This window comes from Barbus barbus, assembly GCF_936440315.1.
Source record: "Barbus barbus genome assembly, chromosome: 46".
Lineage (NCBI taxonomy): Eukaryota > Metazoa > Chordata > Actinopteri > Cypriniformes > Cyprinidae > Barbus > Barbus barbus.
This window is the reverse complement of record NC_136724.1, coordinates 15,133,033-15,146,055: the sequence shown is the minus strand read 5'-3', so window position 1 is coordinate 15,146,055 and position 13,023 is coordinate 15,133,033. Positions and strand designations below refer to the sequence as shown.

Genomic DNA, 13,023 nt, shown 5'->3' with positions numbered 1-13,023 from the left:
CTACAGATCACTGAGCACCAGAACAGCCAGACACAAGAACAGTTTTTTCCCCCAGGCCGTATCCCACCTGAACAACACATAACACACCCCGGTACTGTACATCTGTAAATAACCCATCAAACCTTCATCTGTACATAGGACACATGCACATTCACAGTTCTGTCTATGGTCAAGTCTCTTTTCTGTATATTTTTATTTTTATTACTATTGTTATTCTTAATTATTGTATATTCTCTTCATTAGTGTTCTTTATCACCTTAATTATATGTTGTCTGCACTATGTTTGTACTTTCTGTACTGGAAGCTCATAACACCAAGACAAATTCCTTGTGTGTGCAAACACACTTGGCAATAAAGCTCTTTCTGATTCTGATTCTATATTGTAACATATTGGTAATTGGTTGATAGTCCAGATTTTAATTATTAATTTTTTTGCATTTGCCAATATTGGATGTTTTATAGCATAAATATATAGAATGGATATAATCTCTTTTTAATATTATTATGTTATGGTTTTTGTTTTTCTTGAAATTGAAAGAATTAGGTGATATATTGTACCGTATTGTTAATCGGTTGATGGTCCATATTTTATTTATTTATTTTTTGTATTGGCCAATATTGGATGTTTAATAGTATAGATATGTAGTATAGATATATTGGTCGATATTGGATGTTTAAAAATCTCAGAATGATTTAAAAAAAAATTAAAAAATCATACTGTGCATTTATAATGTTGTCATGCGTAAATTTACTTGCAGCTTGGGCTGTGCAAACAATCGAATGCGATTATCATCCGCATCTTGTCAGTAAAGCCGGTTCTGTGATTAGAAGTAAATCTCCCATCACGTGCTTTCAGATGGAACAGCATGAAGTTCACAGACAAGCTAAACAATATCGCGTTGATTATCGCAGGCGACACATCGCCTGCGATAATGAATGCAATATTTCGTAGCTTGTCAGTGAACTACGGCTCTGTGTAGTAAATGCTGCTCCATCTGATGGAGATTTACTACTAATCACAGAACCGGCTTAACTGATGAGATGCACATGATAATTGAATTCGATTAGGCTATTTGCACAGCCCTACTTCAAGCTTTTAAAAAGTGACTTTAGTTTTTAGTGTTTTATTGTTGACTTAGATGGACGAAATAGTACAGAATTTTAGTACTGGCTACTTATCAGTTAATCAGCCATAACATGAAAATAAATATCGGCATATCAATATTATCCAGAATTGTAGTGTCTGTCACTGCCTGTGTGTCTGTTTACTGTGGTAGCTCTGTTCAGATGTTATAGGATGTCATAACTATTTAGGTATGTAACTCAAATCTCTTTACTAAACCATATGACACTTTTTAATCCCAATTTGCAGTGAGGAAAATGAATGAGTGAAATAACTGCCCGCTATTCTTGTTTCTCGCTATCAGAAACCTGCAATCATCTGTTGACTTAATTTATGTCCGTCCTGTCACATTAAACAATAATCAATCCCATGATACTTCAAGAAGATAAATTTCCCTGTGCAATCCTGAGTGAGTGTAATCCATCGCCGGCTCCTTTAGCACTGCCTGTAAAGGTTAAGTGAGTTTCTTTCAGAAGCACAGTGTATTTTTTCCCCTGGCAAGGGAAAGGTTGTTTGCCCAGTGTAGTTTGTTTATGTATGTGTTGGGGTAAATTGGCTATTCTTAGTCTCACTGAAGAGCAGACGTGACAGACAGAGGCTCTGATTTTAAACTGACTTAATTGGGCCGTTCATCACAGAATGCTGATGATGTCTACCTCTCTCTTTCTCTCATGTAGCTATCTTTCTCAGTCTTTCATTTTCTCTTTTCTTTCTCTCTTTCTGTAAACAGAAATGTAATTATTGGATCACGTGACCCAAATTTGCCCACTCCGAGGATACCATAATCAAAACAACACAGTTTTAAAATAGAAGACAGGTAGAGAATTGTGTTGTGATTTTTCTAATGTTTATTGGTAAGAAACGCCTTTGGGATTTGGATTTATGTTTTACCAGTATTCTTTCCCTTTGTGAATGATTTAATTTTTAGTTCTCCATTAAATCACATTTTGTAATCTCTCTACGTCTCAAGTGGAATTTGACATGACATGTATGTATCAAAACGAATGTTAATGTCTCTCCATGTGCTTTGATAATATGTAGTGGAGTTGCAGATTAGCATAGTCATAACTCCTTTACACGGGTTATGTAATGTTCCTGTTTATCATCCTGTCCTAGTGAACCCACTTTGGTGACATAGTTACTCTTTAAAGCTTGTATTGCATAATATACAATCTCAAGAACCTTAAAGCAGGGAAAATGAAGCAAACACTGGTCAAGCTAATTAAAAAGGGCCTGCTTGCCATAAAGTTTTATATCCTGATACTCATATTTTATTTTATTTTTGGCAATGACATTCATTCCTTTTCAGTGTCTGTACATTTGCATAGTGTTCCTTTTTTGTTGTTTAGACAGTATTTTGTTAAATGTCACTCATTTTTTGATATTTAAAGAACATGTTTATATATATATATATATATATATATATATATATATATATATATATATATATGTATGTATGTGTATGTGTATGTGTATGTATATATATATATATAAAAGCAGTTGTCCCACATGGACCTGTTGTTATAAAAGCTGCAGTGTTATTTGAATTTTTTTTTTTTTTTTATTATTATTTTTTTAGCCAAATCTCAAAATTGTCCTATTGTGAGACTGTTCAAGTGCTTAACTTCATGCTTGACATGCTAAATAACACATGGAATCACCTTTGGTCAGTAACAGGCCAGTTTCCTGATTCCTGACATGAAGTTGCCTGACAAGGGCAGCACTTCAGTACTGAATGTGTGACTGAACACCAGGTTAGCTGACCTCAGACTTTTCATCCTGCTCTGAAATGGTCACCTGAGAGAGATGGAAGGGTCCGCTCAGCCATCAGATCACATGACCTATTGTTCGTTATGTGGGGGATACAGCTGGTTTCCCCCGGGGCTGGAATAGGATACTCTCTACTTAAGCTGATAAGCAAACGAAACCATCGCTGTACAGAATCACAAAAGGGGACCGAACAAGAGCAATATATTTGTGAGATGTCATAAACCATCGGTTTATATGTAAAGTCTGTTTATGAAGCATTTACATAGATGTTCAATGTGGAAGAGCTTAAGCACACTGAGCTTAATTGGAGCAGCAACAATTTTTAATAAATTTCATGTAATTTCTTAAAATTTACAAGATTTTGCAAAATAAATAATCTAGGTCATGTATTAAGTCCATACATATTTTATTAGGAACAAGTATTATTAACAATATCAATGAAATTTTGATCAAATATCAATATTGCTTAATTTTTTTTTCTTGAAAATGTGATATATTTTAAGGATTCTTTGATGAATAGAAAGTTCGAAAGAACTTATTTGCATTTATTTGAAGTGGGGTTTTTGCAAAATCTGTCACTTTTGGTCAAATAAATGCAACCTTGCAAAATAAAAATATTAATTTCTTTTTTTTTAACAGTTGTACTGACCCCAGAATGATGATAAATAATATAATACAATATATAATATAATATGCATTTTGAGCCATTTAAAAAGTCATTATTTTCATATAATGGCTAACAGATACAGATGACTGATATAAATTCTATAGTTATATATAATTTGTGTAAATAAAATGAAACACTAAAAACTAAAGCCAATTACTTGAATTGTTTAAAGTAACATTTTATGTTTTATGTTCATTGTGAAATTACAGTTGTCATGTAATTAAGTTTAATAGTGTTTTTAAAGGTTAACTTTGAGCTTTAAAAGACAGCAATGGAAATCTAAATGCAAAAATGAGAAGAACAATCATTCACAATTAAATATTGTATATTGCCCCTTAAATTAAGAAAAATCTTCAATACCAGAGTGTACCGTGATTCCCTAATGAAGCGCATCTCATTCCCTTGAAACTTTCCTGACCGTCTTCTCCAGCTGATCTGTAAGGATGGAGAGATCAAACGAAAGAGAGGAGCTTATTAGGCGGTAGGATGACAGCGCACTTGGTATGCATGAGAACGGTGAGAGTAACCTTTTATCAATCAGCTTTCATCACTGACCAGCCCTATTGAGGGAACACAAAGCAGGCGGTCAGTTTTATTTTCCCGCTCGTTGCTGCAGCAACTAAACCTCTGAAACCCTGCTTTTATGAAGCTTAGATTGGTTTAGTTAAACGCAATACCATCTCTCATTTACTCTGACCACAGCCCGACAGGTCATTTAGCTGTATGCTGTGAAATAGTGCCCTTTCAATAAATAATGAATGTCTGGTAGCGCTAAAAGGGCTGGAGAAGTTTTGGCTGCTGAAACGCTCTGGCATCCCTCTCTGATAATACACACAGGGTCTCCATTGTGTTTAAACATATTCCGACACAGCGCTTTAGATAAATCGTTCTGTCTCTCTCAGGAACGCTGACTTCCAGGCTAGTATTGATGTGGAACAGACAGTGAAAGTTCTCAGGATTTTCAGCGTGCCAAGGGATGGATGGATGGATAAGGAGAGTGAGGCATTTAGCGTTTCACCCCAAAGGCGCTCATAATTCTCGCCCGGTCTTTGAGGTGCCGGGCACAAACAGTCCTGCGAAAAGGGGCAGACGGGAGAGCGATTAGAGGGACGCTTGCTTTGGCAGTCTGGCTGGTGGGCGGGACATTTTGGTGATGAAATATTGCATAAATATTGCCAGAGGGGGGCGCTGGGTCCTCTGTTGCCATGGAGATCTTTGTGGCTGACTGAGGCAGTGTTGTGCGCGAGGTGCTTGGAAGCTGCGGCTGGCAGACCGGCCGCGCCTGTAATGAGTTGAGGAATTTCTCTAATGGGAAGAGCTAAGTGGAAGGATGGTCGACGGGTTGGCTTTACACTGATCTCTGCGACCGGTTGCTCAGGTGTGTGGTGTGAGACGAGGTACGGCTGTTTTTTCCTGATTTGTGCTGGAAAAGGAATGAAGAAAATGATTCTGATTTAAAGGGTGAGTTGGAAGTTTCTGAACTTTAACTGGATTATATGTATGCTTTGCTAGTATAGTGATATTCGGTTAAGATGTTCCTGCAAGTTGGTTTTTCTTTTCGTCTTGGACATCTGTTGTGTTTCTCATTAGGTATGGGATAATACATCCATTCATTGGCGTTAATTCTCACTGATTGATTTTCAAGCCTTATTTAGACTGGTTTTAATTGGTAGATTTCAGTCACACTTAGGTATCAGTGCTCATTTTTAAAGTTTTAATTATGCATTAAAGGATTTCTTTAAACTTATTTTCTTTTAACTCTAATCAATAGGTATTGCTGGTTTTTCTTCTTTATTAGTGGTTTGCGACATTAATTCAACTTGTTTGATAGTGTTATTGCTCCAGAATATCTACTTTAAGCTACCTTGGAATATAGGCTAATGCAATTACTACAGTATCAATATTTTTCTGTGTTTTATTTAGTGTGCTTTTAATATTTGGGAATTAAATAGATTTAATGATAACACTTTTTACTTAAAGTCTTTGTATAATGCATTATAAAGTGTTGTTAGAGGGTATAATGCATTGTAATTATTCATAATGGGCATTTTAATACATTATATCTTGTCGTAAATAATTATGACCAAATTTATAATGCATAGTGTAACAATTAATTGAGTGTTATTTTTTAACTTATTCATGAGATTGTGCAATGCATTATAAGGTGCATTAAAAGGCATAATTAATGCATTAAAACTACTTTTATAATGCATTATACATAAAGGCTTTAGGTAAAGTGTTACCGATTTAATATTTGTGAATTAAAATTTTTTTGTTTTTTTTGTTTAGTCAGAGGAAAGATCTTTGCAACCGAACAGATTTTTCCCCTAAGTAGATTCAAATTGTTTAATGCAAAAGGTAAAATACAGTAGAAATCTGTTTTTCAGACTGTTTATGATTAAATTAACTACATTTTACTGATGTTCATGCACAAATGGAATAATTTTTCATGTGTAATATAAAGCTAACAATTTAATTTAATTAAATATATAAATATATGTAAACACTCTAATAACCATTTAACCATTTTTGTAAATCAATACAAATATTCCTTCATATTATCAAACATATTTATGAATTAAGTATTTTTTTTCTAGACGTTTGCGTTTGCGATTTACTTGCACAACTCTTTTGTTTGCGATGAGAGAGCGCAAAAGTTGTGAGTCGTGTTAGCAAAGTGTCTCAAGGAAATGCAAAACGCTTACAAGAAAACTACAAAACCACTTAATTATAAGCTTCCTCTCATTGCATTCAAATTTTTTTTCCATCACCATGTCCCCCTAGGTGCTTTGAATATGTGTGAATATTTGAAACAGTTTGAACTGATTTAAGCTAATGAACAAACTTACCGACTCAACTGTTTTTGAATTTTATATAAGAGTCATAAGAGACATAAATGTCTCAGCGCTTACAATGTAATGAGACAGGAGGGAATGCAAAACTAACTTTATGACACAATCTTTAGAAAACATAGTTGCCAAGTGTTGCACATTACAATCGTAGCAATATTCACAATGTTGCTTTATCTCCGACAAAATATACTGTTATTATTCAATATATTGCTCTGACTAATCTGAAAAAAGCTCTATTAAATGGAGAGCACTGCCATGCAAAGGTATCTTTCTTTAGATTTAATTACTTAGGATGCGTATCTCTGTGGGCAGGATGCATTCCACAGTCCATATCCTCTTTTAATGTGTCAGTGTCCTGAACTGCACAAATGTGAGAAGCGAAAAATCTCATGGGAGAAGTGTGAACGGTGTGAGAAAGAGAGAGTTGAGAGAGCGAGACGGAGAAGAAAGCAGTTTAATTTGTTGCACTTTTGTGGTTTGCTGGCCGAGAGCTGTGATTAAGTGCAGATGAAGAGGGGCGTTTTAGAATTGAAAATAGGAAAAAATGGATAAATTGTTGTTTTGGTGTCTGGAAATAGGTCCTGGCAGGACACACCATCATCTGATTCAGTCCACAAATGGCTTTCAGAGCTGGATCGATAAACTCTCCAATTGTACGACCCCCGTATGCATGTGGTTACGGATCAGGCCCCCATCGATTCTCCTGCCCAGCTGTAATTAAAACGGGTACCTGTGACAAGAACTCCTGCTGTGGAGCGTCTGATTGTTTTCTGAGCTCCTATTTTATCCTCATTTCCCTGTTCTGGACCGTTTGGGGCCACTTTGGTGTCTTACGCCGATCTTTTGTCCTTCTCTGAGTGCATTTGAGGAATAGGAAGTTCTTTTGAAGGCTTCTCATTGGAGGAAGTGCTCTTTTCTGGTACCGGGCTTCAGGCTCTAATCTTGGCTGCCTGGAGGGGGCAGCTTGGGGCCGGCTGTCTAAGTGATTATATGTGCCGTCCGGTTATGGAATGGGCCTTTATTGGTGCTGATGGTGCACTTTCTGTCCCAGCTGGGGCGTTAGTGGTGATTATCATCTCTCAGGGCCGGCCCGAGGTCTGGCTCACACGCTGCTCCACAAATTCTACAGAAGTTTCTCTATGGGACTAGAGTTTAAAAGTTTGTAACTCAATTTAATTACAGGAGAGAACAAAATGTGCCCTCTATAGGACATTTTAAAATGACACATTGAATGTAATTAGTTGTTCTTGCTTCAGGTTTATAGGATTTGAACAAACCCCAAACTTGAAGTATTAGTATGTTGCCTCAAATCGTCCAGAAGTTCTTTTACTCTTCTAAATGATCAGATGAACAAATGTACCTGCATTGAAGGAGGAACCTGAGCCTTATCTAGAGACTAGAATGGAGTGAGGTCTTTTTTAATCATTAAGCAACATGCTAAAAAAAGCTTGATTCTGATTCACAAGCTCTTGATTAGATTAGATTCTGATGTAGATTCGACTCATCGATTCATTTGAATGGATTAATTCACGTGGCTATATTTGGTACAGTACGTGATTTCTTTTTTTTTTTGTTTAGGAAATAATTCTCTCTCAACTGAAGCTGTAAAATAATTGGGAAACCCTGTCAGTTTGTACATTTACTATAATATTAAAGGTTAATATGAACAACTAATAAATTCAATTTCAGTTTATTATTAGAGATGTTTTCTATACCATTTATAACATTTAAATTGCACACAAAACAGTTTTTAGATATTATGTTTGTTTCTACTCCAATTTATTGTTGATTTATAAACTTTTAAACTGTAAATTTAATAACTTTTTCATGATTTATTCATAAAATATAGGCTAAAACAAAACTAACAGGTTAAGTAAAAATATAATGAATATCTAACATTGTATATACTTGGCTAAATATTTTGTTTTTCAAAATACCTTCTAATGTTCATTCATGTTTATTTCAGTTGAACTGAGGCGACTACAACGATCTGTCACACCACATTAAACGATGTTAAAACAAGATTTATTGTTTGAATTTGTGATCATTTGAAACTGAGGGTCTTTGCACACCAAGTCCAAAATTCATGTCCGAAATTTTCGCACTTTAAAAAATAAATAGGACCAAGTTGTGTCAATCACATTTACACACTGCCTCTGAAACTTTCGATTCAGGTTCGATTTTATGCATTTTCACACCTGTAGCAAGCATTTTGATAGGAAAGGATGACAAATACGAAAAAATGCATACGAAAATTTCAGACTCAGTGTGCAAGGACCTTTAGACTGTTTCTTATGAAATTAACAAAGAACAAACGAAGCCACTTTAGAAAATGCATAGCAACAAGGTAAAACACTCAAAGCACATTAACAAACACATAAGAACACTTTAGCATCATGGCAACTTTTGCTCTATTAAATACCACTTATATTTTCCTCAGAAAGTGGACAGCTGTGTACAGTTTTAATAAGAATGTTGTATTTCAGTAATCTTCTCATGTTTTGTAGTATAAGTAGAGTAATGGTACTCAAGGAAATTTATTAACTGACCATCTCTCTTTTTCTGTTTCTCAGGAACTGCAGTTTGAAAGATTAACTCGAGAGCTGGAGGCGGAGCGTCAGATAGTGGCTACTCAGCTGGAGCGATGCAAACTGGGATCTGAGACAGGTGGCAGCATGAGCAGTATCAGGTAATGCTAATGTACTGTGTGGAAGTGTGCAGCGGCTATCTAATGCTTCAACAAGTCTCTGTAATGAGACCATGCTGCCTGAAGGATGTAATTGTACGGTTAAGGAAACTCTTTCAATATTATTGACTTCTTTGTGCAGGGGTCAGAGTGGAGTTCATGCAATTTCAGCTTATATTGTGATTTACATACAGCGCCATGAGTTTGTATGTGTAAGAGAGAGTGTACATGTGTGCGTGGGTCCGCATGTTGGTGGATTTCCATCTGCGAATGTTTTAGCCTACATGTGCGCATGTGATTCTGTCACGTGAGGGCACCCGGGTTAAACTAGTTTCCACATCAGAAGAATGGGTTTCTTCTCATGCCTTAGAGAACCTCATAGACATTTACTGCATGACAGAGCCCCACCTGAGCCCCGGATTCACACACATTGCTTGGATTTTATTGTTTTCATGAAAATGTAATTAAAGACTTGACCCGTTTATGTAAACTTTATTATAATCATTATAGAATTAATAATCATAATAAAAATAATATTAATAATTATCATCATCATTATTGTTATTTTTAATGTTATAAAAATAGTATTTTAAAATGTATTTTATTTAAATATATTAGTTGTTTAATATATTGATTTAAATCAGTATTTTATTATTAATAATACTATTTTATTATAATCAGTATAGAATAAATAACAATAATATCATCATCATCATCATCATCATTTTTATATTTAATGGTATAAAATTATTATTTTTAAATGTATTTGATTTGAGTTGTCTATTTATTTAAACCAGTAATATTTTATTAAAATATTATTTTAAATATATTTTATGTATTTGTTTGTTTGCTTATCTATTTATTTAATCTATCATTTATTTAAATCAGTATTATTTTATTAATTACTATTTTATTATAATCATTAAAGAATAAAGAATATTAACAGTAATAATAATCTTCATCATCGTTGCTATTTAATATTATAAAATGTTTTATTTCAAGATTCAAGATTCAAGATTTTTATTCGTCACATACACAATTATACAGATATAACCAGCAGTGAAATGTGAGTCAGGTCCGCTCCAAGGACAGTGTAATTATATAGAATACAAAACACAGAATGTACATAAATATTAAGAAAAAGAAAAATAGAAAAAATAAAAAGAATAAAATAAAATAAAAGATAAATAAATATAAATGTGCAGGTCAGTATGTTGTTGACTTAAATAATAATATAAGAAGGAATGTGCAAAAGAATGTGCAAAAACGTTGAACACATAGCAGCAATATGAGGTAGAAAAAAATATGAATAACTTATTGATATAGTGATATTATTTGTATTATTTCTAATTGGTTTTATTTGTTTGTTTTATATATTTATACATTTGATTTATTTTGTTGTTTAACCTATATCAACCAGTATTATTTTATTATAATAAAATACTAAGAATAATATCAATATAGAAATTATAGATAAATTGTGTATATGTGCATTTGTGAATGAGATACTTTCTTTATCACCTTTAAAAAAATAAATCATGCATAAAAATGTCTAATGAATCTAAGAGTTCTTTAAAGTGAGCGTCACATTTGCTTCTCCAGCATTCAATAGCAATTAACATCATTTAGCTTTAGATGACTTTCTCACACTTGTTAATTATGTGCATCTCTTGGCGGTTTGACCTTATGGCATTGTCTGGTATTGGATTTGAGAGTTTTTTAGTTTTAGTGAGAAAAACATTGGAAGTTTTTCCATCTGAGCTCTATTATTTTTTCGTGAGGCTCTCATTTTCACTGCAGTCACAGCAACTCTCAGGTGAGGGACAGGTTCAAATAACATCTTGAGCTTCTTAAATGCACTGTATGAAGACGTTTGACTGTTAAGAAATTCGCTTCAGTGGGATAATGTGTTCATGTACCTGTGTAAAACTAAGAGAAGGCTGTACCACCCATTTTTACTCCCTATTCACAGATGTCTTTATGAAAGGAATTAGTCTTTAATCGGTTTGAAGAAAACGACAGGGCAAGAAAGAAATGTAATCCTGCTGCGTTCAGAGCCTCAAGGTTACCACTGAGAGCTTGTGCGGGAAGGAAGCCATAATGTTACTCTGCTACATAATATTGATTTAGCCTTTTAATTTGCCATAAGTGAACCGTTCCACAATAGCTATCTGATTCAGACTTTCATTCAGCTGATGGTTCCAGAGGCCCTCTGTGAAAAACACATATTCAAACCTGGTCTCTCATGGAGTTGCTCTGTTTGTGGTTTAGGTTATGAGTGACTTGTACACAACAAATGCAGTACTTAATTCAGTAACACTTTCTATGAAGCCGCTCTCGAGTCCTCCTTGGATATTGCTATGAGAGGTGAACTTGGACGGAATGAAAATATGCAGTACAGCTACACTGTAAAAAAACATTCCGTAAAAAAACGGCAGCTGTGGTTGCCGGAATTCTACCATAAAAAATAGGGTAACAACATTTTAGGTTTTGTGGTTTTAACTTAAATTTACAGTTAAATACCGTAATTTCATTAATTGATATCATGTTACTATATCAACGTATTGAAGTACTGAAATCTGTTTTGTACCTTTGAAACACACTGATAACCACCAAATGCAGGTGGAGATGAGAAAGTCACATGATGAACCAAAGCCCATCACAAGTAGCTTTTAAATAATAACATATAGAAGGTGCACAGTGTCATTCACACAAGCACTAAACACCATCATGGTGAGACTCATCAAACTGAAATATGCAATAAACGATGTAACATAAAACCCTAATAAACATAACTGATAAGAAAAAACTAAGAAGAAACAGTTATTTCAAAGAAAAAACATCAAATTCAAACAAAATTTTAAATGCAACGCAGGGAATTCTGGGAACGTCAGTTTACGGTTTTCCCCTGTAAATTTTACAGGACCTTACCGTTAACCATTTAACAGGTTTTTACTGTAGCATTTTCACAGTTTTTTTTACCATTAAAATCACGGCCATTTTTTACAGTGTACATATACAAGTCAGAAGTGTTTTCTGGCAAATTTATCGGTCACAATTTCTGGTCACAATTTTACTCCAATCAATAAATCAATCAATCCAAATAAATAAAAATAAATAAATAAATAAATAAATAAATAATTAATTCATTCATTCATTAAATAAATGAATAATTTTAGAATAATATTTATTATATAATTATCAGTGCAGCACAGCAAATATTATTTAATTCCTTTAGCTTTATTATATTAAATATTATATTATATTTTGCTTAAATTAAGTCTCTTTTTGGGTCTGTAAAGATTTTTTGCAATGTCACATTATTATACAAAATTTACTAAATGTCTTATATAATTAAAAAATATAGACCTATATATATTATACAAAACCCTTTATGGTTGTGTTAATACACCATTAATTTATAGTTATTTATTTTGTGTGGTTCACCCAATAATTGATTTTCATAATTGTAACCACTGTTAGTAACTATTATTAAAAAGATGCATAAAGTTTATATTGCACATTGTATATTGTTTAGTATCATATTTTGTGCAGTATGTATTATACTGTTTAATGCATTGTATCTCTATCTCTACAGTTATTTATGAAAGCATAACAGCCAATGTTTCCATATATAAACAGAAAGTGTTACTGTTTTGTCTTCCAGCTTTAGTTGTGTGTGTATATGATGTGTGTGTTTCTACCATCTGTTGCATATTGTTGGGTTTGATACTTGAGCCAGACAGACACGGAGCCAGTGTCTGCTAGCAATGACTTATCAGTCTGACAGTTTGGAAGCCCGAACAGACTGAATATGCTATTACAGTAGACCAGCCTTGATTGTCAAGTGAATCTCCTGGGAATTCTGGGTAGAGTTGATAAAAGAGACTCGGCTCACTGGGCCTCACTGCGGGTAAGATGCACG

The 13,023-nt window shown here is 33.9% G+C and overlaps 1 protein-coding gene across 2 annotated transcripts in view; it reads left to right on the top strand.

Moving 5' to 3' along the window:
- LOC306864751 (catenin delta-2-like) overlaps positions 1 to 13,023 on the top strand; it is a gene marked incomplete at its 5' end in the record, with an annotated part of 278,601 nt that overhangs the window by 42,299 nt on the left and 223,279 nt on the right. For both annotated transcript variants that reach the window (XM_079408959.1, XM_079408960.1), the window contains one exon: positions 8,986 to 9,101. In XM_079408959.1, coding sequence (XP_079265085.1) covers positions 8,986 to 9,101 — 116 coding nt within the window. The remainder of the gene's footprint in view (positions 1 to 8,985; positions 9,102 to 13,023) is intronic.